This window comes from Ischnura elegans, chromosome 8, assembly GCF_921293095.1.
Source record: "Ischnura elegans chromosome 8, ioIscEleg1.1, whole genome shotgun sequence".
In the NCBI taxonomy this organism is placed as follows: domain Eukaryota; kingdom Metazoa; phylum Arthropoda; class Insecta; order Odonata; family Coenagrionidae; genus Ischnura; species Ischnura elegans.
This window is the reverse complement of record NC_060253.1, coordinates 49,395,893-49,420,979: the sequence shown is the minus strand read 5'-3', so window position 1 is coordinate 49,420,979 and position 25,087 is coordinate 49,395,893. Positions and strand designations below refer to the sequence as shown.

The following is a 25,087-nucleotide window of genomic DNA, read 5'->3' as shown; positions in this document are numbered from 1 at the left end:
GCCATACATGCTCACTTGGAAGCATAAAATGCTTGACAAAGCTGAATGATAAACTATACTATTTCACTGATATTATTCTCAGGCTCTTTATCCATTCAGCTTTGCTTCTGGTAATCCTACACCGATGAAAAAGAATGCCTTGCCTTGAAGAAGAGATGCAATAGAAGGAGATCATACCCACACGAGGAAAAAAGAAAAACATAGAGTCACAAAAATAAAGCAGATATATTCACAGAAAAGTTTGAATTATTACATTTAAAAAAACAAAACAACATGGGAATGTTTAGAAACTGTTTTAACTGCGCAATATGCACAACGTTAATTCCCCAGTAGCGTTCATGAATCCTTAGGAGAAATATTTTCCATCCTTTTGTTACAACAACATTTTCTTGAAACACTTGACTCCTTCTTCACTTGCAGTAAGTATCACAGATTCATTGCACTTAGACTACACCACAAAATAGAATAAATAACAATGCATTACATAGGACTAGATCACAAAATAATAAAAATGTACATATTACATATCTCAATAGAATATGACTAGGTCACAAAAAGGGCAATGTTTGATGGATACCTACATAAAACTAGATAAATTGAAGTTTGCCCAGTCCTCCAATTCCACTGTAACTATGCAGATACCTAACAAAGATCACCTTTATATCACTGGCACTAATATATGGCTTCCATTCTTCAAGCCATTTATTTGACCACCAAGTCGAGCACCCAAACAAGACAGTTTCCTTATGACATTTATGGCATACAGCCACAATAAGGTCTACCAACTCAGAATCACAGGTATCCTCAAAACACTTAAGCTTATACTACCATTATGTGGTGCTGTATTCAAACATTAGATGTTAAATCTAAGGCACTTTTCACTTCCCTCCCAATGCTTCATTAGACAATACATCTCACACACAGCTGTGACGGATAAAAGCAAAAAAAAAAACTTATCTCAGTACAAGATTATTGTTGTTGACAACCAGGAGAAATTTTATGAAGCTCTAACAAGAGACATCATTAGAGGTCTGCACTATGGGTTGAATAGTATGTTACCAATTTCATTTCAATTGCAATAAATTATTCCAACAAATTAATATAACTGTGACAGTAAAATGGAATAGTCTTGGATACAGGATAGCTGGATGGAATGCAGTTGACAATAAAGTGATTTTCACAAGAATTTGAATTTGTTCTTCAATCACTGCCTGAAAAAAGAAATGGAATATTCTACTATATTTTAAATCACAATACATAGTCGGCATTAAAAAATGATAATAATGATGGTTTTAATTAATTGCATCTCAGCAAGAATGGAAGAAAAATAATGCTGCCTTTTATTTTACAGATTTTGAAAAAAGTTATGTTTTCTTATCTCGACACATCCTTAAAGTTTATATATTCATATCTAAAATTTGGTCACTTCAAATTAACAGGAACCTGAGCCCCAAGGACCCATAATTCGATTTTTTTTAGAGGGTTAAAAAAAAATATCCTAACGTAAAATGTGAAAGTAAAAAATCTCTTCAGAACAAAAAACTTCATTTACTTGAGAGTAATTAAAGTAATGGATGAATATCAAATGATACATGTATGGTTAAGGACACACAGTAGACCCTTACTAGCCCGGACCCGCATAATCTGGAACTCCACAAAATCAGGAATCCCACTTATGCAGATAAAGCAGCTTCACATGTGTCTTTTTGCCCTTCATTCTAAATAATAACATATTATGCATTTTACTTTTAGTTAAATACTTTATATTAATATGCAATTCGACTCTGAGAAATTTCCAATGTCATCTAAACGGCAAGAAATCATGAGTAACTGGGCGTTTGTTTCTTCAAATACCATTAGGTTCCATTGCATGAGATTCCCTGGGTAATCCAGACTTCACTTTTAACAGATATGTATAATCCCCTACCTCATATAGTACAGATTAGCAAGGGTCTACTGTATAAAAGCAAAATTTCTAACAAGATTTAGTTAAAAAAGAACTAATATTACACAGCAATTTATAAATAAATATAAAAGAATTACATCATTGGATGTGAAGTTATAAATTGGAAAAGGTCAAAATTTGAATTGTTTGTGGGCTAAAACAAACTCATTGACTTTCTAAATTGGTAGGGTCCTAACTTCAGGAATTGAAGCAAACAATTTCTATCGAGGACAGACTTTTGAGGAATGGAAAAAAAGGTGAAAAAATTAAAGGGACTAATTTCAAAAATGAACAACTCAGTACCCAATGGATCTCTTAAGGCCGAAGTGAACCTTTCTAACTCCTGTTAACCTTTTCCCTACTATACACGTATATATACGTGTGGATGTTTCCTGACCTGGAAGACGACAGCCGTATATTTACGTGTGAGATTTTCATACCCAGGAAAACGAAAGCTGTACATATATATTTACGTTTTCTAGCTCTCCCCCTTTTAGGACGGTCGCGGGTTTACATCGTCTTTGTCTCGGGACCCAACCCTGTGGGGTTTAGGATTTACCCTCGGAATCCGAGAGCAGGTACCCGGACCCCTTGTCTTTTATAACCCCTCTTAGTGGTAAGGGACAGCGGTCATACAATTGTTTATCCAGTCAGGTTTTGAAATAAATATTTGTTTATTTCTCAAGAAAAATAAACTAAAAATTGAATTATTCGTCTTATGAGCAGCGTTTACAATTTTTAAATGAAATTCTACGATAAATATTAACTTATATCTCAAGTTATGTACAAACATCAACATGGAAATTGTTGCTGCATTAAATGCGTTAATATTGGCCTTAGAACTTCGTTTAAAATTTAGCAATGCTCAGAAAAAAATGAGGAATTAAATTCAAAGTCTGTAATATACGTGCAAGCAACAATTATCCATTTGATAAATACATATAAGCAATACATAAGTTGACCGCGAACCAATGCCGCAGGTATGGTCGTAAACCCGGAAAGGAGGGAGCACAACTACTCTCGGAGTAGGAGATAATGCGAAGTCCCTACATGGAGGGGTCCACAAAGGTTCAGCGAGACCCTTCTTAAAGAATATCCTCCAAAAATGCTCCGTACCACGAGAATGAAGAATCTCTAGGGGTTCAGTACAGCAGTCATGCTAACACGAAAACTCCGCCGTCTCGAAAGGGTTAACTTTCATTATAAAATATGCAGTGGTACTAAAGTAAATTGAGAAAACAATGAATGGATACGGAACCCAAATATAGCAGGCCATTGGTAATTATTTCATTAGCAGACTACGGCATTTTGGTAGTGCATGTGAAAAACATTGGCAAGCAGAAATCCTCAACAGTACATCTCCTGGAGGAAGTACAACAGTTGAAAAGAAATATAAAGAAAGAAAAATTATACCTCATTCACTGGTTTACATTATCCACAAGAGCATAACTTTGAATTTGAACTCATAAATTCTTCGTATCTTCATCATCTATGAACATCTCCATCTTCCAATCACATAGGAACAAATGTTTTATAAGGGCTGTCAACATTTTTCTCCATTTTAAAGCAATAAGAATCACTCACACTGACAAGATACAAATTGCCTTTTCACAAAAACAGCATCTTTGCGAGCTTCAAGCATGATGGTTGATGCTCTCAAATCTTTAAAAATATAGAAAAATAACAGAAAACTTCAGCATAAGTGTTCCCGTGGCCCATCAAAAAATCACAAGTATCATCAGTAGTGGTACGGAAAGATAGAATAGAAAGATAAGAAAAGAAAGATAGAAAGATAAAGAATCAAATTTTGTATGCTAGTAACTGAAATAATACTAAAATGCTAACTGAATAAATAAAATTTTACAGTATGAATTTACAAAAAGAAGAGATTCAAATTCAGGGGGTCTGTTTTCCATGTGATGATAACATTGTTGACCCCCTCTAGGCATTTGAAGTATCATTCATTCCGCAATTAGCATTGCAAAATGAGTCATTTGTTTTCGAGTTGTTGTTACTGTCAAGTTCATACCTAACATATTGAAACATTCTCACGGAAACTTGAATGTATTGCATGAATTGGAATTTATTGCACTCCAGACTTGCAATATAAATGGTTAAAAACAGACAAAAAATGCCATTCATTCACATAAAAAATTCAATTGCCACTTTTCCGTACCTCTGACTACATATGCATCAGCAAAGAATGATTTCATAGCGATGGAGCAGGGATTCATCTTAAAGGAAACGTTACCAAATATCAGTCACATATACTGAAATATACACGTACCCAAAGGGAGAAGAAATGCACTTCAACACTCATTACACTTCTACATAGATGCAGGAACATTGATAGGTAACCTTAAAATTGCGGCAGATGCTCCAATTCTTGTATTTATCATAGACTGAAGGCAATGCCACCTGTAAAAAATTGGACTACAATTAACTACTGCTCCATATTCATTGATGGTTCTCTTGCTTCGTCAGTCATTACATTTTTAAGAGGGTGATTGCAAATGATTTTAACTAATGATAATTCATTAAAATCAAAATTAAAATGTATCTGTACGCATCCACACCAATGTTAAATATTAATTACTGTTACTGCCCCAAATTAACACTGTAATTAAGATATTTCTGCAAATATAATACCCGCACCAAATATAGCAACCCCCCCCTAAATTTTTGAGAATTGATTTTCATAAAAAATGTATTTACTGCCCCAAATTAACACTGTAATTAAGATATTTCTGCAAATATAATCCCTGCACCAAATATAGCAACCCCCCCCTAATATTTGAGAATTGATTTTCATAAAAAATGTATTTAGTGCAAAGCATGCCTTACAGTTATAGAAGTTGAACATTTTTGTTCTCATGGTATACAACTGAATAAAATATAATCAGATAAACAAATACAGTGCCTAACACGTTCATTGTTATCTAAAAATGCATTCTCATTCATAAAATCCAATTAAGATGAATTCTTAGCATTTTATCTTATACTGAGCTTGAGTATTGAATTATAAACATAATATTGAATATAATTTATGGTTACTTTCCTTGGAATGTATTTGAAACAAGAGGAGAAAAAGTGTCCAAGACATCACATATCTAATGGCCTTAAGAACCAGAAATTTTATTGCTAATCCATTTTTATATGTTTAAATTCGATGCGAGAAAACAAAAGCATAATTTTTCATTTTTCTCTGCACTACCACTGTTAAAGGGTATCCGAAACCATAATGAATCACTGTATTATTTTGATAGCATAATTAACTAGACTGTGCTTCCCTAAACAAGATTTCAAAAGCTCAATTCCATACTTGGAAATGAGTCATACATTGGCCTGGCTTTAAGAGGATTTAAAATTTATCAAATCATTTAATTCATTCGGTAAAATAGAGTGTTTAAATAATTTAATATACAACTTTTATTGTACGTATATGACATGACTTACATCCATTAGCAGAGATAGTAAACAAGAGTTGAGTGCAGGGAAAAATTCAACATAGACTAGGCAGTAAAACAAAGCCATCATCATATTACCTGCTTGTGTGGAAATTGTAAATGTTTGCATCCCTGATCCCAGAATGGCTGTTCCTCCCTCCCAGTATGTAGGAATGAGCCTTGGAATTTCTGGTAGTATCCACCGGGTACTTGAGTGAACAAACAGCCATTGAGTCCACGGGAGTCCTCAAAGGGTGCTCAATGACCTGCCAACTGTCCCTGAATGTATCATACCTGGATGCACAAATATGTTCAATGAAAGATGGTTACAAAACGCATCATGAAAGATTTAACAATATATCAACCGTGCAATTCAGGGTGCTTGAACATAAATATCACATCCAAGTCCAATTACAGGTTTCAAAGGCTAAAATTCATAGAAATTTCCAAGTCATAATATGTGCTATATTTCCTAGCCTATAATATGCACTTTTTTTTAGGTAGGATTTGATGAAAAAGACTTGAATCAGACACATAAGGATATAAGAACTTATGATTTGATACTTTCCCGACAAATGATGTGGGTAAACACTTCTTAAATAAATAATATTTTTAAAAATGGCCTCCCTTCCCCCCACAGACCACCCACTCAAACTTAATTCCATCGAATTAACGTACATATGGCTATTTAAAGCATTTCTTCCTCCCGGCTTAAATATCAACCGATAATCTCTTAATTGCCTCAGCACACTCTTTCCCCCTCCCCCCTTTGGATCCTACCCCCCCACTATTTCCCCTTCCCTCAACTATCCTTTACCTACAGTCTCCTACCTAACTCTGAGGAAGGTGGTAATGCGCCACCGAAAATTTAGTACTTACTGTGAGTGTTTTTTTAATCTTTTTTGTGAACTGCGATTCTACCCAACCTGTGGTTTTTTATGTTAAAATATTAAAAAAATGCATTTTAACTAACTAAATTTATTTTAACAATGAGACATAGCATCCACAAACAAAGTAAACAACATTCAGCTCTGAGGATGAGTCAGAGCTTGAAACGTTGGCTGTTATGGATAAATTAATCCAATGGGAATCCCGAAAAGAGTTATAAGTTTGAGAACTTATATGACACAAAATATGAATTATTTCAAAGAAAACAAAATTCTTATGAACATTGAGAAATAAGACAAGGGCACATAGATTATTGTTTTTTCAGAGTCTTTTTAAATAAGTGGTGATGATTCGATAGAATACTTGAGTAGTGAGATGACTATTGCCAAAATAACAATATTATTTTATGTTTACCAATGAATTGAGTAAAAGTAAGATGCAATTGAAAGCCCAATTAGAAAGCCAAGAAAAATATGCACAACTACAGGTGGAGCAAATCAAAAACATGAATTTTTATGAAGATAAAGCAAACATATGTATGAATTAACATCTATGAAAAAGACACATTACCTGAAGACGGTGTCCGTGCAGCACTCCAGATTATGACCACCCAAGACATAAATGTATCGGCTGAATGTCGTGCAACCAAAATATGCCCTCGGTGATGGCATTAGGTTGACTTTTGTCCACACCCCACTCCACGGATCAAAACACTCGACAGAGTCCAAACATTCCACGAAGTGACCTTCCCTCAATGTACCTAGGAGAATGATTCAAGGAGACATCCCGTTACCCCAGTGCTGTAATATTCACGGAACATATCAATTGTACTCCTTTCAACATATGAGGGGTGAAAAACGAAGGGGTACAAGTAATTTTTCTTTATAACCAAAGTTAGGAACAGAAATTACGCAAAGAGAACGAACAAGATCAACTAGATACATATTTAACCCCTTGCACTGTAGTGACGAGTCTAGCTCGTCATGAACTTGCGATGCCAAACCGCGCAATAACGAGTGTATCTCGTCATCAGATTTTCGTAAGTTTATAGCCCTATTTTGAGGAACAATATAATTATTTTGAAAGCTTAACAATGTTAAAACATTCATAGCATACACAAATAATTCATGTTTAATGAAACATGATGCATTGAGAGGATTAAAATGATCTTATTCGAGTAGCGATAGCTGTGTTCTCCATGTTTAACCCTTTCACTCCCAAGCATTTTGCAATATGCATACCCGAAATTCCCAAGGGTTTTTTAATGAAATTATTACCACTTTACGTAAAAATTCTCATGGATTTATTTTAGGTTTTATAGACATGGAAAAAATCAACCATATGTAAAATTAAATGACGTTTTCAAAAATGCTCATTATCATTATGTATAAATTTTAGTTTTGCAATAATAAATTTATAAAATTTAAACTTTAAAATGTTTTTATGAAAAACTTAACTTTATGGCTTATTCATTCATAGTATTTTTTTCATTTTGCTATTATTGAAAATTGAATAACATTAAAAATTTAGTTTTTGATAGATCTATCTAATTTTTTATGCATGAACAAAAAAAATTGTTGTCATAAAAGTTTAATTGTTTAAATCTGTCACAATCACTTTTGAGCAGTGCCTAAGCCAGTCTTCTGTAGAAAAAACAATGAAATATGTATATATTTATATATCTAGGCCTTAAATAATACAAATTATTGCTATTTTAAATTAAAGCTCAAGGAATTGTTTAAATGTTAACATTGCATTTATTTAAACAAATGAATGACTTATATATGCAATGTTATTTCTATAAAAACGAAGGCAAACAAATTATGATGAAAATTGTTTCACGGAGGATTTTTCATTATTTGTTCAAGTTGTTAATGAAATAACTACATAGGTGCACTTTTGATTAGTTTCACGTTTAAACTATCACGTAGGAATAAATTTTGCCTTTTGCTCACAATCAATCTTTTAGCACTTATGCTTATGCAAACACTTCCCATGCAAACCCCTGCTGCATCTGATGCACACTGTTCTGGATCTTCTTCTTTGTTCCTTTGTGCTGCAGACACAGCATCTGTATTCTCTTCTCCCACCCAGTTTCCTTATTCCCGGTGAAATACGGCCCCTCACTTCGCACTCTTCCCTGAAATTCAACCACTCAGCTCCTAAGTTTTCAATTATACTAACTGTGTACATAAGTCTTGTCAGAGGCTTTCCAGGTTCTTTGAAATTTTCCTCATATATTATGTAGCTATTCAAAACCATCCTACCAATAATGTTGAACGCTACTTTCTTCCAATATTTTAATGTTTTCCTTTCATCTAAATATACATAGAGCATCATGTCTGAAGAGTCTACATCTCCCATATACTTGTTATATTCCAAAATTACTTCCGGTTTCACAGTTTTTTTCTCGCAGCCTTGTCTCAATTTTGTCACTTCACTATTCCTTGCAGTCGCCTTACTTGAAAGAAGGATCACAGGTCCTTTTTGAGAATTTTTTTCCCTAAATGCACTGGCTAGAATACAGCCGGAACGGCAAAACATTTTTTCCCCAACGGTGAACTTCTTTTTGAAAAACTCGGGCAGAAATTTTCGGTTTTTTCCAACAGTTCCTGTAATATATGTTCCCATTTGGTAAAGTTTGTTCACTAAGGGAACTGACATAAAAAAATTGTCCACAAAAACATGGTAGCCTTTGTATAAATAATTGTTCATCTGAAGGAGTTTCAGTACCACTGTATATCCCAGCCCATGTTCCTTCACCTCCATCCTTTCTTCATCATTTGATCTACCTTTGTAAATAAAGAAACCTTAGCAATAGTTTGATACAGCATCACACAGCATCCAAAATTTGATTCCCCAGCGGTGATGGTGCTTATTTGGCAGGTACTGCAACAAACTTGTACGGTTTTTTGTCCCTACCAGACTTTCATCTACACTCAGAGTTTCGTGAGGGGTATAATGGTATCTAAATACATTATTTGCATGGTCAACAAGGGGTTGGTACCTGATGCAAGGGTCATATCTGGGATCGTTACGGGCCGTACATTTTTTAGGGTCAACCAAATGAAAGAATCGCAAAATTTGCTGGAAGCGATTCCGCGGAAACATTTTTCCGAACCAAGGGGTACTCTGAGAAGGCAAAGTCGACCAATATGAAGCTATGGTGGGATTCCGTATAATTCCCACGTTCAAAATACAGGCTAGGAATCCTTTCATTTCCGCAATTGTAACTGTTTCCCACTTCAGTGGTGGTGATGATCTTCCTGAATGAGAGGTAATGTTTTGTTTTGCATACAGTGCAACCTCAATATAACGACACCCCACGGTGCACTAATAAACACTCGCTATAGCGAATTGTCGCTTTACCGGAGGTGGAGCAAATGATAGCCAATATATCTGTTGCGGACAGATATACAAGAACAGGAGTGGTGCGGCGACAGATAAACATCTATCCGATAAACGTAAGCATAAATCCAGACGAAAAACGATGTTTTTTTGCATCACTAAATTTCTTTACTCAAACAACGACTAACTATTCAAACAATTTATAAGCGCGGTACTGAATAAAAATCATACAGAGCATTGTTTCGTCAATCATTATGCCAATGCACAACCGACGAAGCCATTTTTCTATGCACTTAATTAGTTCATTTACGTGATCATTCTATTATTTTGGTATTTTCCACTGAAAATTCAAAAATTTCCTGATAAAACAGTATCGTGGTTATTTAATGCCTCAAATGTTTCTATAGGTGTATGTTTATTGCTTCTGTTCGTTACGCGGCAGTGAAGTGAAATAACGCACTACATTTGTTTCTACAGGCGAAAACGGTGGAAGGTTGCATAACGTTCCCGCCTTGGAAGACTTTTTCTATCAGATAATGTAATATCTTCATCATCTACGGTAAAAAGTTTGCTAAGCTTGAAAAATGATGTGATTAAAATTGCCGTTGTTGAAAAAAAGTTTCTTTTTGAGTCTTACGCTCGTGACGTATTTGAAATAATGCACCGAGTTTACCACGGCACTGCAGACGAGAGTTAGTTGTTCTGTGAGTTCTTCCAGCGGCCACCAGGGGATGCTCGGCTACCCATGTGACAAAAGAGAGCACCAGTACCACTGCGACCACTGATGCGAATAGTTCACCCTTGTAAATCCGCAACGGAGAATAAATACGTCCATCCGGACAATTCACGCTGAGTATCATTGCTTCGTACATCCTACATCATCGCTCAGGCACACTACCTACCTTTAGAGGCATCATTGCAAGAAATACCTCATACTGCGAGGGTTTTGTCGGGGAGTTGTATGTAAAAATGTTCAGTTTCGTCTATGTTATATGACGCGGGGAATACTTCTAAAGATAATTATGATTGGAGTCCTTTATTCCACGACTTCGGGTTTACACTCGCAGGCATCACCAGCAATGAGGGGAGATAACGCTTTGGTGCTTCGCATTAGTATAATCAACCTTCCGCACTCTTAAAATTCTCGATTTGCAATCTATGCCTGAAATACTCCGCTTTAGGCTTAGGCGTAGCCCCTTTCTCAGAAGTTCCCGCGTATTTGAGTGGGCAAAACCACCCGAACAAAGCTTCTTATAACTCTTCATCGTCTGCATTCCTTGGGCGCTTTTATTTTTGTTTTAATTTTGCAGAGCGAATAGGAAGATAAATTAATTTCGACACTCTCATATTACTCCTTTATTTTTATTTTCTCGCTTAGACGTGTTTGGTGTTTTTTGGCCATGGTGACTGCCATCAAATGCTTTCTATTCACGCAACTCACGGACGTGCGGGTATGCTGCCGACTGCTTTCTACCGCCCGAGGAATAAATGAAGATGAAGCATTCGCGAATGCTTATGCCACAATATTTTCACCAAAATTAACTACCGTATATCTCCGAATATAGTCCCCCCCCGAATATAGTCCCCCCCCCCAATTTTGAGACCTCAGTTTTGGGAAAAATTTTAAAATGTAAAGGAAGGCAATTTTTCTGTGGTTAGCAAGTTAAGATTCTAGATTCGATAAAAACTATTATTTTCTGTGAAGATTAAGAACAAATCTGTTCACATATTTTCCATCACAACAAAATAACTATTCCTAAAACATGTTGTGATCCATTGCATGTATCAGTAATTTATAGTTCCTTAACCAGATGTAATGAAGAAATGAGAAATTTTTTAAGTATCCAAGGCTATTGTATTTTTTAAACCTTCACAAATTATTAATATTTTTGATTTCCAAATGACTACAGACAATGTCAATATATAAGCTTTAACTTAAAGCCCATAAACAGTATTGCATTTGGCCCTGAAACTTCCTTAGATCCAGTGTAACACACCCATCAAGTCATCACAAATCCAAGTGACCTGAAGAATTTAGGAAATCTAAATAAAATTGTGTTAAATAAATTATAAATATTATAAAAATATTGCTATCAAATGCCTGCTAAGCAAAACAATTAAACTACAGGACTTACAAATATCAAAGTAATAAAATTAAGAAATAAACTTTTTCCAACAAACATTAAAACTGAAAAAAAATTATATCAATTTTCAATGCCTCGTCGCGAATCATTGCATAAGTTACACAAAGAGCTTCTGCTCTGCATTTGCGCACAAATTCGACGATATTTTCCTCTAATTCTTTGAATTGCCGCATCGAGACCCCCGAAATGACTTCCGCGATGTATTAGCGCTTTGCTAGCGCTGTAAATACTATGATTTACGGCGTATTCTGCAACGGCTATTTTTAAATTGGCATCGAAACTCTGTCTTTGAAGGCCTCTAATCTGCGGCAGGATTGATCCTCATCTTTCTACTTGATCCATCACCTCACTGTTGAACGTAAAATTATTTTTAATAAAGAAAATATCGCGGAAATAATTGCGAAACGTTATGCGACGTAATTTATCGATCCTATTTACCCTGACGAATTGAAGATATTCCTCAATAAATTGATTACACTTTCGATGCTGAGTCGCTGTATTTCGATCAAATGCAGTAATGCCGGCGCTTCTGGTTTAAAGTCGTCGATTATTGCGCCTTTTCAGAAACAAATGCATCACCTATTGCGCATTCTTGTTCTGTGAAGGCGGTAAAGGCAGTGGTTGTAAACACGAACCGCACGGACGTATAGTAGCTACGGACGCAATGAAATGCTAAATCGTCACGAAAGGTTCACTTTATCTGTTTATTTTTCGCAATTATTTAAATCGTGTAGTTATTAAATGAGCGACGGGTACATATACTATTGATTCAATTCTAGTGTTCGATTAATGTAATGATAGTGTGTGTTTAGTTTTCATTTTAATTATTTACTGTTTTGCGTCATTAAGTGATCAGTGTCGATTGAATTATTCTAACAATTCTTTTCCAAGAAAAATTAGCGGCTACCCGATGGATTCCGTGAAAACGCATATTCGATATGCTATTTGAATCGGAATAATCGTATCTGTACAACATTTGTGGTAAAAATTGTCTTAATTTCCGGTAAAACGTGGCAGTATTTACTAATATCTCCGATTATAATCCTCATAAATATACTCAAATAGAAAGACTACGAGAACATTAGCCATTATGCCGTTATTTATTACTTTATGGTCACCTTTAGTATGCTAAATTGGATTACACTCGATTATAGTCCCCCCCCCTTACTTTTCCGCGGCCATTTTTGGAAAAAAAGGGGGGACTATATTCGGAGATATACGGTACTTATTTATCGAACGACAGTTTACCACATAAATTTGAGACTGAGTACTCCATTAACTTCATTTCTAACAGATCGCTAGAATTACAGAGGTTAAGGAGTCTTGATGAAAGACTACCGGCGGTGAAACCCTCGCTATGGCGAGAGCCAACACCTAAAGGGTCTCGTAAAAACGAATTTTCTAACGCGCTTTTTATAGGGTCAATTGACGGTGCATCGGCTATGTCTCGTTATAGCAGAGGTGTCGCTATAGCCCGTACTCGCTTTAACGAGGTTCCACTGTATCTATTTGTTTCAGTGACGAAGAGGTTCAAAAGAAGGTCCGTAAAAAAAAGTCTAAAATAAAGAATTGGTGGCGAGTTAGGTGGTGGGGCTTTCTTGGGTCCTCTTACTTCTTGGAACTTGAACTTAGTGGGTATTTGTTCTTCATTAGCTTGTACTTCCCTCCATTCTCCGTTGTCACTGTCTTCGTCAGTGTCCAGCTCATCCGAAGACTGAAACGAATGCTGATCTCCATCACTATTATTCCCCGACTCACTGTCACTTTCGTTGTAGTCTGATTCACTTGCATTGGATGAACTGTCTAAAATTTCCAAAATATCCTTGTCCGTTACGAGTGACGGTCCAGCCATTATTGGTGATATTTTTTTTTGGAAAAATATCACTCACACCACTAAAAAAAGGCACAAGACTTTTATACGCAGATTTCGCTGCAATGATGAACTTATCGCAAATTCAAGTGACTCAATGCACAGAAAACACCATGCGAAGAAAAGTATCCAACCTCTGATACGCGCAAGTTGATGCAAACTAAGCCGTCGGGACTCCGCATGCAAACCATTACATTTGTAACTGATGACGCATTCTCAGAAGTTGCCCACAAAGTAGGTGTCAGCAAAGCAGTGACACAATGAATCACTTATGTAGATAAGGAAGATTGGGATAAAAAACTGTGAAGCCTTCACTTTCACGGACTATTCGGCAACGTTATCGGCCACTTGCTGAGGTTCGCTGAAAACATTTTATTCGCGCCCCACGCACAATAATCTTACCCTTTGTGTACTCTTCCTGTAAACAAGAAGTATTGTTTCCTTGTGAATAAAATGTAATAATGTAAGTCAGATAAGACGATTCCTTTGAAATGTATGTCGATGCCGAAAAAGGATTTGATTGTAATAAGGAGACGTCGAAGTATAATTGCAGCGGGCGGGAGATAGAGGTTAGATAAAATGTTACGTCGTGGAAAGAACGGAGTCATACGCACCAATGTATTACATGAATAAAGACGAACGTGATGTAGTGAAGTGAATAACAATAAATCACGCGTAAAAGCGTGCCTAAGCTTGTTGAGAACATCATAAGGTCATTCAGCCGTGGCGGCAATTTACGAGGAAAAAAAGGAGTTCAATAAGCTGTCAGTTTACATAAAAATTACAGAAAAAGAACATTTAAATTAAATATTTATTAAAATTTATCCTCAATATAACTTATAAACGATAATTAGCAACAATGACGTACAAATTTTCTAATTTCCCTTAGTTATAAAGTGGCGTAAGAATTTCGACAAAATGAGTCAGATTTTACAAAGAGTTAAAGAAATAGCGTCCATTAAAATATTTAAAGTATAAATTAAATTATATAAAAAATACCTAAGGATAGCAAAATATGTATAGATTTATTATAAAAATAAATTAAATAATAACACATCATAGTTTATGTGAAGTATTGCTCTAAGCAAGCGGCCGATTAATCGGCCGCTTGGGCGTATTGGGCAGAAAGGCCGCGGCCGATATATCGGCCGCTTGGGAGTGAAAGGGTTAATAATCACATTTTATTTCACGGTTCTACGTTGATTACAAATTATTAAATTATCATTTCATTACCTGCCATCTTAAAAAGAACCACTGAAAAAAATGAATAGAGAATAGGTGCACGATATTCGGAAAATAAATTGAAGTGGAAGGGGTTAATAATAACTTGGGGTAAAAATGTTGAATTTTTAAAATCAAAACCTGGAGAAAGAGCCAGTGGCTGCCTGATGTAATGCGACACATTGGTTGATCGTGCATTCTTTGATGAAGACAATCGTCGAAGGACAAGTGGAAGGCAAGAATGGAAAAGGAAGACCCCGAACAAAATATATGGAACAAGCAAAGAGAGATGTGAAAGAGAAGAAATACGTAGGTGTGAAAAGATTAGCTGATAGGAGAACTGAGTGGAGAGCTGCGTCAAACCAATCCTAGGATTGTTGACCAATGATGATGATGATGCATTCTTTAACAACATGTTATTTAAACTTTATTGCTTGAAAATAAAATTATGGAGACGATCTTAAGTTTTTTTACAGAGCTTTCCTGCTAATTTGCATCTTTAGTGATATTATTTTCATTCATTTCTTGTGGTTGTTCATTTAAATTTACCATTAATTCAGATGATAAGAGTTCATCCTTGGAACCAAGTATCTAGAACCGATTGGGGGGGACCAGACCGGTACCAAGAACTGAAAAAATTTAAGAACCGACTCATCCTTAAAATATATTTATTTATTTAATAGCACTGCTCGGGAGATAAATAAAAACACATGTGAACGTACCTACTCCGCCAACAGCATAAAGAACTCCATTCACTGATGCTGCTCCATGAAATGCCCTAGACTGATGCATTGGGCTACACTTCCTCCATCTGTTCTTCAACTCACTGAAAACCTGTGATGAATAGTGACAAAGAAAATTTTGAGATAGTAAAATATTTATTCCAGAACTAGAAATATGTATAGCTAAAAAATTTGCTTCTGGGGTGCTTGGAAGGTATGCAGGTTGCCTATACCAATATTTTGTAGTAAATCCGCATTAATCGTAAAAGCAAACATTTCATTTAATTAGCCATATAATTCATCTGCATTTTGCAGAAAGCTAAATTGATTGTTAGTCATTAGCAGGCATTATGAAATGTTATATCAGAGGATCCCGTGTATGTACAACAAAGTTGAGGACGCTGGAAGTTTACTTCGTAGTAACCGAACTAAGACACATGAGGGCCATTTCTTGTGAACTTTGAATTGAACATTAAACCAAGTTTACTATGGCTATATCACTGCAATTACTTTTTAACCTCATAAAGGGAAGGAAAACAAAGCCTGAAATCATTCAGAAAAAGCTACCATCCAAATTGACTGAAAAATCTGCTTTGTTTATCCATTTCAGAGACTGTCTCCTCCAATGAATTCCAAATAATTCTTCACCAGAGATGCTCAAATGAACAAACCAATTCACTATCTTTTAGTTATTCAGTTAAGTTAGTAATCAAAGAATGGTGTTTTTTCATCGCATGCTCAAAAATTCATGAAATTCATTCATTTTTATGATGAAATTTTTACTGTACTTCACTATGCTAGATGAAAATTTATTAGAATACTTCAGACTGTGCATCAGGGAAATTTTCAGGAACAAGCCACCGACTGGATAGCTGTAGATATTTTTCTGCTTTGGTAAAACCCTGTCTAAATTGTGGTCAAATATGGAGGTGGGATACTGAATAGCCATCAGTCATTGATTAAGTTTTATATTGATATAATAACATAAGAAAATAAATTGCCTAAATTCTACAATCAACTATACCTATGCTTAACTCTGCTGATGGGAATATGTGAAGCTCTTTTAGTCAAGCACATCAAAAATAGCTACAAAAGAGATAGAATACATAGCTAGCAATACAAAAGCTGTAAGTAAAGGTGAATATGGGAATTGTAGAGCTTCACTTTCAGCTTCCGACACAACAAGCACCCGATTGGCAAGCTATTTTCCGGGGACTTTGAGCACCAGTTAATCCAGCATCCAACATATCGCTTACGTGTATCAATGAGAGTTTGAATTTCAGTCGTCATGTTTCTGCAGGTGTCTGCACATTCTATACGAGTGCACATTACACCTAGGAATTCATGGTAAAATGATTCGATTCACTCACCCAAGTCGTCCCGATGAATCCTGAGGACACATCCCACTTGGTGGGTGGGGAGTGGTCATCCTCCTGATTGCAATCTATCACCTCCACCCTGCCACCACACACATAGAGATCCCCCTCGACAAAAGTGGCAGCCGCGCCCACCAATCGGAGCCAATCATTCCCCTCCTCGTCCTCCAGCATGTGCTTGGGAAGAGGGATCCCCGGGAGCACCCTCCACTTGTTACCAACAATGTTGTAGCACTCCACGCTCGCTTCCGTCTGCATGTGGAACAGGCAGCCAGGGTTTTCGACCCAGCCACTCTCACCCCCTGCAATCCAATCCTCTATATTATTTCTACTGCATAGATACCTTTTTCTCAACTTATACGCAACCAAACTCTACAAATGAGGTACCAAAATGCACAGAATTTATCAGAGAACATGCGACGGCATATCTTACTTCCTAAATATTGCTATTGTTTCCTAAAATTGGTTTTAAAAATGGCCCTTGATATTTCTCTTAGGAGATGAGGCGATCCGCCATCTTGACGTCACGCACTTGCTCCATGGTGCAGAGCAAACCTTTATTTCAGGATATTTAATTGATACTAATTTATTTTCAGATACATATTATTACAAGAATACAGTTAACGCCGTCGGATCCCACCATGTCTTTTAATTTGACTCGCAGACAATTTCCCATTAAGGTTTCCTATGCGATGACTATTAACAAGGGTCAGACTTTGCAAAGAGCTGGCTTATTCCTGCCTGACCCTGTATTCTCTCATGGCCAACTTTATGTAGCATTCTCAAGGGTAAGATCTTTTCAAAATTTTTTGTAAATACTAAGGAAAACGCTAAACAAGTATTAACAGAGGATAGTGTAATTACTTCCAATGTTGTGTTTAAAGAGGTCCTCTGACCTCAATTTGTATATGAACGTTCCAATTCAATTTGTACATAAGACCATGCCTTTTTTTCTACATTTTAAAATTAGAAACCCTCCCTCTGTGGAGCTGCATTGAAAAGAGCAGGGGAAGCCTGCTGGGGGTGGGTGCATCATGCTCGTCATGACCAAACATTGCATGTGAGGCAAAAAAAGCTTGCATTCATCCAAGTCCTAGGTTACCTCTAATCGTGGGCTGAGTTTAGAGTAATGAAGAGTGAAGAAAACTTTGTATTTCAACATAAATAGTTCATGTAAGACCTAGGTTTCCACGTTGCACATCATCATCTGGTACAAATGCATAGAAGGCTGAGAATAAATAGTCGGGGCCAACATTTTTCATTAGGACTAACATTTTTTCTTAGTAAAAACAAGAACTTTGCAATAAGGGCGTCTGTACTGACAAGAGTCTACTGGCTTCAAGCATAAGTTAAGATACACCCCCCTGTCTATTTCGGATAAGTTAACATATTGACATAAGCAAAAAACCAGTCATCATGCTCTCCAGTTCAATGCACGTTTGAGGTGATTGAATGCATGAAGAATGTGGTGGTACGATGTACAGAAACCAATGATTGATTTTCACCACAAATCCAACAAATTTACAAACAAACAAGGCCCACCTCTACCAGCAATATGAAAAAACTGTCCCCAAAGTCACTAGCGAATGATAAAGCCTCAATAAAAAATAAATTATATCATCCAAAATACAAGGTGTTTCAAAAAGGATAACGTATTATTTTGTCCAAACTATCGATCGTTGCTCATCGGCTCAGCTAATGGAGAAAAGAATACAGTCGGATACCGGTTTAACATTTTCGTATTTAATGTTTTTCCGGATTTCATGTTTATTTTTAGAGGTTCCTATTCATTCCACATACAAGGAATGTAAAATTTATCCTTCTTTAGAGTTTCTGCATCCTGCATTTAAGGCCGTAAATTTTTTTTCCCAGAGAAGTCAAGAGTGGAAACACTTTAAATGCGGTGCTACAGAAGAATGAAGAAGATAAAATGGATTGACCGTGTACGTAACAAGGAAGTGCTAAGAAGAGTGGGAGAAAAGAGAAGCCTCCTAAAAACCTTAAGCAGAAGACGGAAAAATCTAGTTGGCCATATTTTAAGGCACGATGGCCTGATGAAAACAATCGTAGAAGGACAGGTTATAAAGGATGTAAAAGAGAAGAAATACATCAATACAAAAAGGTTAGTGGATAGGAGAGAGAAATGGAGAGTTGCGTCACACCAATCTTGGGATTGTTGACAAATGATGATGATGAAGATTTTTTTGACCGATTTTATGTTTTTTCATTATGTTTGATTCAAATGATCATTGAAATCTATAACTTTCTACTCAACAACAAGAAAATTCTCATGAAATTTTAGCAAGAGTCGATTGAATCTACCAGGGAATGCTTCTTCATCAGGATTCTTCCACAAACGCAGTGCTGGGACCTTCAACTTGTGATGCAGGTTATTTGTCTTCACGTAATGTTTCGTTCCCCTTCTAATCCAAACACTTTTATTCGTAAATAAAAGAATAAACTCTGTAAGGTTCACTTGTGTAGTGAATGCACAAGCGAACCTTACAAAATTTATTCCTTTATTTACAATATGGAGTGGTTTCACATAGTCAAGCCTGAAGTTATCAGTTATATTTTTTTGTATGAAATTCAATCTAATGGAGTTAAGTATGATGAAATGAAGAGAAGTTTTTGGAGAATTATACATATTCATATTATTTTAGACTTGTTATAGTCAGCTACACCTCACTTTTATGGAATAAGCTGGGACAACAGTTACGATAACCTCGAGCCTCCCGTGGGGATCACATATAAAGAATATTTGCAGCACAGCCCTGAAGAAATTAGGATTTGTCAAGCGTATTGTGGGAAGATTTTTGGATGAGAAAGTAAAGGAAAGGTGCTATTTCGCTCTCGTCCGACCGCACCTTGAATATGCAGCGAGCATATGGGATCCGGTGCAGAAAGACTTAATCCGCGAACTGAATAAAATTCAAAGGAAGGCTGCGCGTTTCGTCAAAAACTGCTACGGGCGTACAGACAGTGTTACCCAGATGTTAAGCGAGTTAGGCTGGGAGCCGTTGGAGACTCGGAGGCTGCGCGCTAGGCTTAGATTGCTTGAACAATTGAGAATGGATATCTTTAAGAGCGACACAGAGAACATAATATTAAAGCCACACTATATTTCCAGGTCCGATAGAAGTGATAAATTAAGAGAGATATTTTGCCGAACGGATAGATATGCGAATTCGTTTTTCCCCCGAACCATAAAGGACTTTAATAAACGCTAGTCCCAACTTCGTTTGAGCACTTAATTTTTTTTTTAAGCTGTAAACGGCTGGTGTCCTAACACCCCCTGCCACACGCCTTTTAGGCGGCTTGCGGGGTATTATGTAGATTTAGATGTAGAACTGGATCCGTAATGCCATAACATTAGTCACAAAGAACATGCCGAGCATGGGAGGAATTTGAGTGTTGATGTGATATTGTTCATGTCGCTGATGGAGGACAAATTAAACATCTGTAATCCGTACTTGAGAGGTTCGTAAATACGTGTGTGGAGTTTCACATTCGTATACCTTTAAGTTTAATAAATATATGCATTCGAAATACAGCGTACTCCCGATTATCTGGCTGCAGAATATCCGTGTTGCGGATTATCCGTGCATGATTTTCACTCTCAGTCAATATTTTCTGCAATCTTTATTTAAAAATAAAATCGGACGCAAAATCATCGGAATTACTGCATTAATGCAAGGATACACCGGGCTTATTGTTTCCGTTATAATCCCCTTCGTAAAACAGAAGTGATAGCTCCCTAGCTGCATTCACGGGAGCACCATGTTTCTGTTTTCCAAGCCTCACAGTGAGCGACCACACTCCGTGACCATGCATACACGTCCCGCACCAGTTGCAACCCGGGCAACTTGTGCAAGAGGCGACTACGTGGCGTGGTGCCTACCAGAGTAGTTTCCGCCGTCAAGCAGTGGTTTTGAAGCTTTCGTGCAAACCACATTTCTATAACCGTGATAACACAGCCACTGATGTGTGGTTTTCGAAACCAGGCCTTTCTTTGGACCTTAATAATACGAGTTCAACCATGTTAATGCCGCTAAAAAGATCCCAAACTGGCGAAGATGGCTCTCATTGAGTCCGGGAAGCACTCTTAAATAACAGAATAACTGCATAAATAATAATATATTGTTTGTTTTAGGCAAAAAGGGTAGTTTTCTTCATCAAAGAAAACAAAAGGCATTGATTGCGATTCGTTACCCACCATTGGTGTACTCAAAATATACAAATTATTTGGTTTTAGAAATACCGGTTTAGACGAATAACAAGGGTCAATTTTATCCTCATTTGAAAAAGGCCAGATTGGCACCCATGCGATGCCACTCCACGTGACGTCACAGGGACCTAGTTTCTACACAAGTAGATAGGAGTTTTACATTGTCTGAGGTAACCAATGCATGAACGAGGCACAGAGCTCAGGGAAACATCTCTTAATAATCACCTATTAAAACTGGCTAAGGTCGGAAAGTTGCGTCGTATCAGCGCTCAGAGCCTCGCCCCAAGGTCACTTAATCAGGTCATTTAATCGCGAAAAATAGATATTGTCATTTAAAAATCTTAAAGCGTGAAATACGTACTCCAGGTGTTTCTTTTCTTCATTGAACCTTAATAATACGAGTACAACCATGTTATTGCCGCTAAAAAGATCGCGAACTGGCAAAGATAGCTCTCATTGAGTCAAGGAAGCACTCTTAAATAACAGAATAAATCTTTCGATCTAGGCAATGAAAAAATAATAGGAAACCTCCCTATTATGAACATTGCAAGGCATTTAAGTGAAAGTTTGGGTCATCTGTGTTTTCCGATTATTCGTGCCATCTCTCCCCATCATTTGCCCAGATAAGCGGGAGTGTACTGTACATATATATTCTTTTTTAAATGCCCAGAATCCCATAAAATTCAATGTTTAAATTAGAAGATTTAAAACAGTCACAAACCTATGACGTATATTTCATGATCCAAGAAAGCACTAGCAGCATACACTCGAGGAAAGGCCATTGGCGGGATAACACGGTCAATCACATTTCTCAGAGAGGTTCCCGATTCAGGATGAAGACTGTCATTATCTGGCAGGTAGAGAGTCCACGAAGAGGAAGATGGAACGGAGGCGACATAGCATTCAGCTGTCGTCATTGGGACATCTTGAGACAGTCCTCCGACAACCACCACTACCTGCGGATAAAAGTCGAACGAGTTACATCCGTTCACTGCTTCATTGGCTCAAAATATCAGCATAAATGGCCAATGACAGCACATACTGCAGGACCACATGAGGTGGGAATTCCACGGTATGATAAATTACTTGAATAAAAGAATTGAAAAAATTTTAAAAATACTGTCATCACTCAATATCAGATTAAATGAGGGATGACTAAGCTAAAATTCCTGATTGACTTAACTTTAATATTTTAGAGTTCAACCTTCTCAATCTTTACAATCTTGTTCTGTATGTTTTCAGTGACATGAATCAGTTTAGTAATTTATGCTGTTAAGAAATAGTTAGATGATGATGAGAATTGATCTTTTTGCGTGTAATACACAGGTTTATATTAGACAGTGACCTCAGTCATTTTTGACCCAACCTTCAAGTGTAAAAAAAGATCGGCATTTGTAGAAACCCTTCCCACTTGCTCATGTAAGATCATTTGATTATTATAATTTGATTCATAAAAAGGAAACCATCTATATTATACTATTGTTGAAGTGTTGCTTTAGCAATGTCACAATATTGCTATTTAAAAGGGGTCTATTTAAGTGCTTTATTTATAGATCTCGGTCGATAAAATAAGATAATCCTGCTCCAGTATTTACCACTATGCTAAAATAATAACGTATAATGCTATATTCTATCTGAGTGTCCTGATCAGTGCAGAAAAAATTTACTGCAAGTGTAACCAATGTAACGCTTCAAATAACCACTACTCCTTTGCTGCGGCGGATCTATGGAGTGGGGGCTATGGCCCCCCTTTGGGTATCCAATTTACATTAGATATAAAGGTAATTTTTTTCCGACTCCCACTACTGCAGGAATTTTAACCCCACTTACTCCCCCTTGTCCCTATCCTGGATCCGCCACTGCTCCTTTGTCTTTCCATGGAATGAGCGCAATTCTCTATTATCATACATAGAAAAGCAGATTAATGACATTCATTTATCCATGGAAGCTAAAACAATAACCTTAATTATTAAATGGACATCCCAAAGATGACATCAAGTGGGGCATTTGGAAATTCATACGATGTTCACTGGGCATCAAATGGAATGAATATATATATCATAAATATCCACATTTAGACCTCCATTGAAAGGCCATCTTTGTAATGGCTGAGATACATATTTTTGGAATGACTAAAGGTTTGACCCTGTATCTGATCAAACATTGCATACACACATTACTATCATTATTGCACAAGGAATGAAAGGTTGATTGAATTATCTTCACATGATCTTAAAACGGAATCCATAAATAAAATGATACTAATACACAAAGAAATAAACTGCTCACCTCCAATTCTTTGGCACTTAATATTTTCTTGGTGGGCTCAGACTGAATGCAATTAGAAAAAAGCCATTTATAAATGTCTGGTTTATGAATCAGTAGTCCCTTTATCTCATTCTCCAAGTCAGACGTGCTTACATTCTTCAATATATGTAAGAGAACTTTCAAATGTTTTTCTCGACTTCCAGTTTTATCACTCAGCACCCACTCCAACATTGCCTGAAGTAAAAAAAATATATTCAATTTCAATTACAACAAATTACGATAGATAGATAGGTAAGCAAGATGAAAATGACCAACAAAAAACATCTATTTTAAGAGAGATGCATACCTTTAACACCAAAGTGGCTGGATGAGAAAATATTGACAAGTGGCACAGAATAGGAGCTATGGTTTCAAATGGAGCATCGAGCCATTGTTGTTTACGATCTCCAAAGGCGACTGTTTTGAAGTTTTCAATAGTGAGCCGATGAAAGTAGTTTCCAAGTTCTAACAAACCAAGTTTATTGGCTAGGCCACCACAGTACCCGAACGTTGAATACGGAGTGGATAACTGCACAAGTTTGTGAATACAAGCAGAACGAAGGCTGCTTAATTGAAGCAATGATGATGCCTCAAGGAGTGGTAAGATTAGATAATCCGGTGCCTGGGAAGAAAGGCATCGTTTAAACTAAGATACCACTCGAAACCAAGGAATTTTATAAGACACTATGACCATTAAATACATTCTATAGAAACCCTAAGAATCAGAAACAAGCGTATATATAACAAAAATACAGAAAAATAACTGAAATGAATGCAGAAAAAACATTTTGAGGTGTTGACACTTACAAATATTTCCCCTGAGTACATGAACTCAACTGCTGCACGCAAAACATCTCCATCCATTGAGTTGATTACTATGCGTTCTTCTTTTGATTCTTTCAAGCCGAGGTTAAACATTCCCCTGAAAAGATATCATTCTACTGACAACTCACCGACAAAACTAGAAAATTACTTAAAGATATATAAATTACTAACCGGAAATAAGGAGATGCTGCACTTAGTATTAATCGATGAGCAGGTATTTCCCCATCGCATACTAATATTACATCACATAGTGCACCAGACTGTCGCATTTCACCAATAGATTGGAATACAAGTTTGTGATACAGTTCATTTCTGAACAACTGTGGTTCCTCCATCATTTTCCGTCAGGATTTCGCACACATTCGGCAAATAATTTAAATTTCTATGCACCTAAGGAAGGAGAAGCGTCACTTGACGCACCAAGATTTCACCTTGCCTTACCAATAATTCCCGATTCTTTCACAGAAAAAACAATGTTCCGAATCATATGCAACACGACGACGACCAATGTTGACTGCGGTGAAAATTTGTAAACAGTGACATACGGTGTTGCCGATGACAGCACCAGTGGAAGACTCGTGGAGAACAGTGTTGCCAAAACGCCGCCCTATCCAGCTGGTGGGCCACACACCGCGCCAAAACATTGAATTCAAAATAAATTGCGGAAGACTCACGGTTCGCGTCGTAATAATCTACGTTCGGTTCGCTGCAGCGTTGTTAATAGCGTTTATTAAATTTTAAAATCCTATGTATTATTACAGAAAGGT

General features: G+C 36.7%; 1 protein-coding gene across 2 annotated transcripts; it reads right to left on the bottom strand.

The window, feature by feature from the left end:
- Positions 1-206: 206 nt before the first annotated feature.
- Positions 207-24,834, bottom strand: LOC124163928 (kelch-like protein 4). Of its 2 annotated transcripts, XR_006865879.1 has the most exons (12): positions 24,492-24,834; positions 24,303-24,417; positions 23,803-24,117; positions 23,478-23,690; positions 21,910-22,144; positions 16,955-17,262; positions 15,585-15,696; positions 6,850-7,039; positions 5,491-5,685; positions 4,233-4,363; positions 3,359-3,607; positions 207-1,211 (listed from the first exon to the last, which is right to left on the bottom strand). XR_006865879.1 is itself a non-coding variant. In XM_046541043.1 (11 exons), exons 1-10 carry the CDS (start codon positions 24,656-24,658, stop codon positions 4,273-4,275), a joined length of 1,941 nt encoding a protein of 646 aa, XP_046396999.1. In that variant the 5' UTR covers positions 24,659-24,834; the 3' UTR covers positions 207-1,211; positions 4,233-4,272. The 2 variants fall into 2 exon arrangements, 1 of the variants encoding a protein (XP_046396999.1); XM_046541043.1 differs by lacking the exon at positions 3,359-3,607.
- Between the last annotated feature and the right edge of the window lie 253 nt (positions 24,835-25,087).

Excerpts from the sequence above, each read along its gene's own strand:
- LOC124163928 (XM_046541043.1), bottom strand. The coding sequence starts at position 24,658 with ATGATGGAGGAACCACAGTTGTTCAGAAATGAACTGTATCACAAACTT. Across the intron at positions 24,418-24,491 it reads GCAGCATCTCCTTATTTCCG|GGGAATGTTTAACCTCGGCT; the intron begins GTTAGTAATTTA and ends ATATCTTTTCAG. Across the intron at positions 4,364-5,490 it reads TACAATTTCCACACAAGCAG|GTGGCATTGCCTTCAGTCTA; the intron begins GTAATATGATGA and ends AATTTTTTACAG.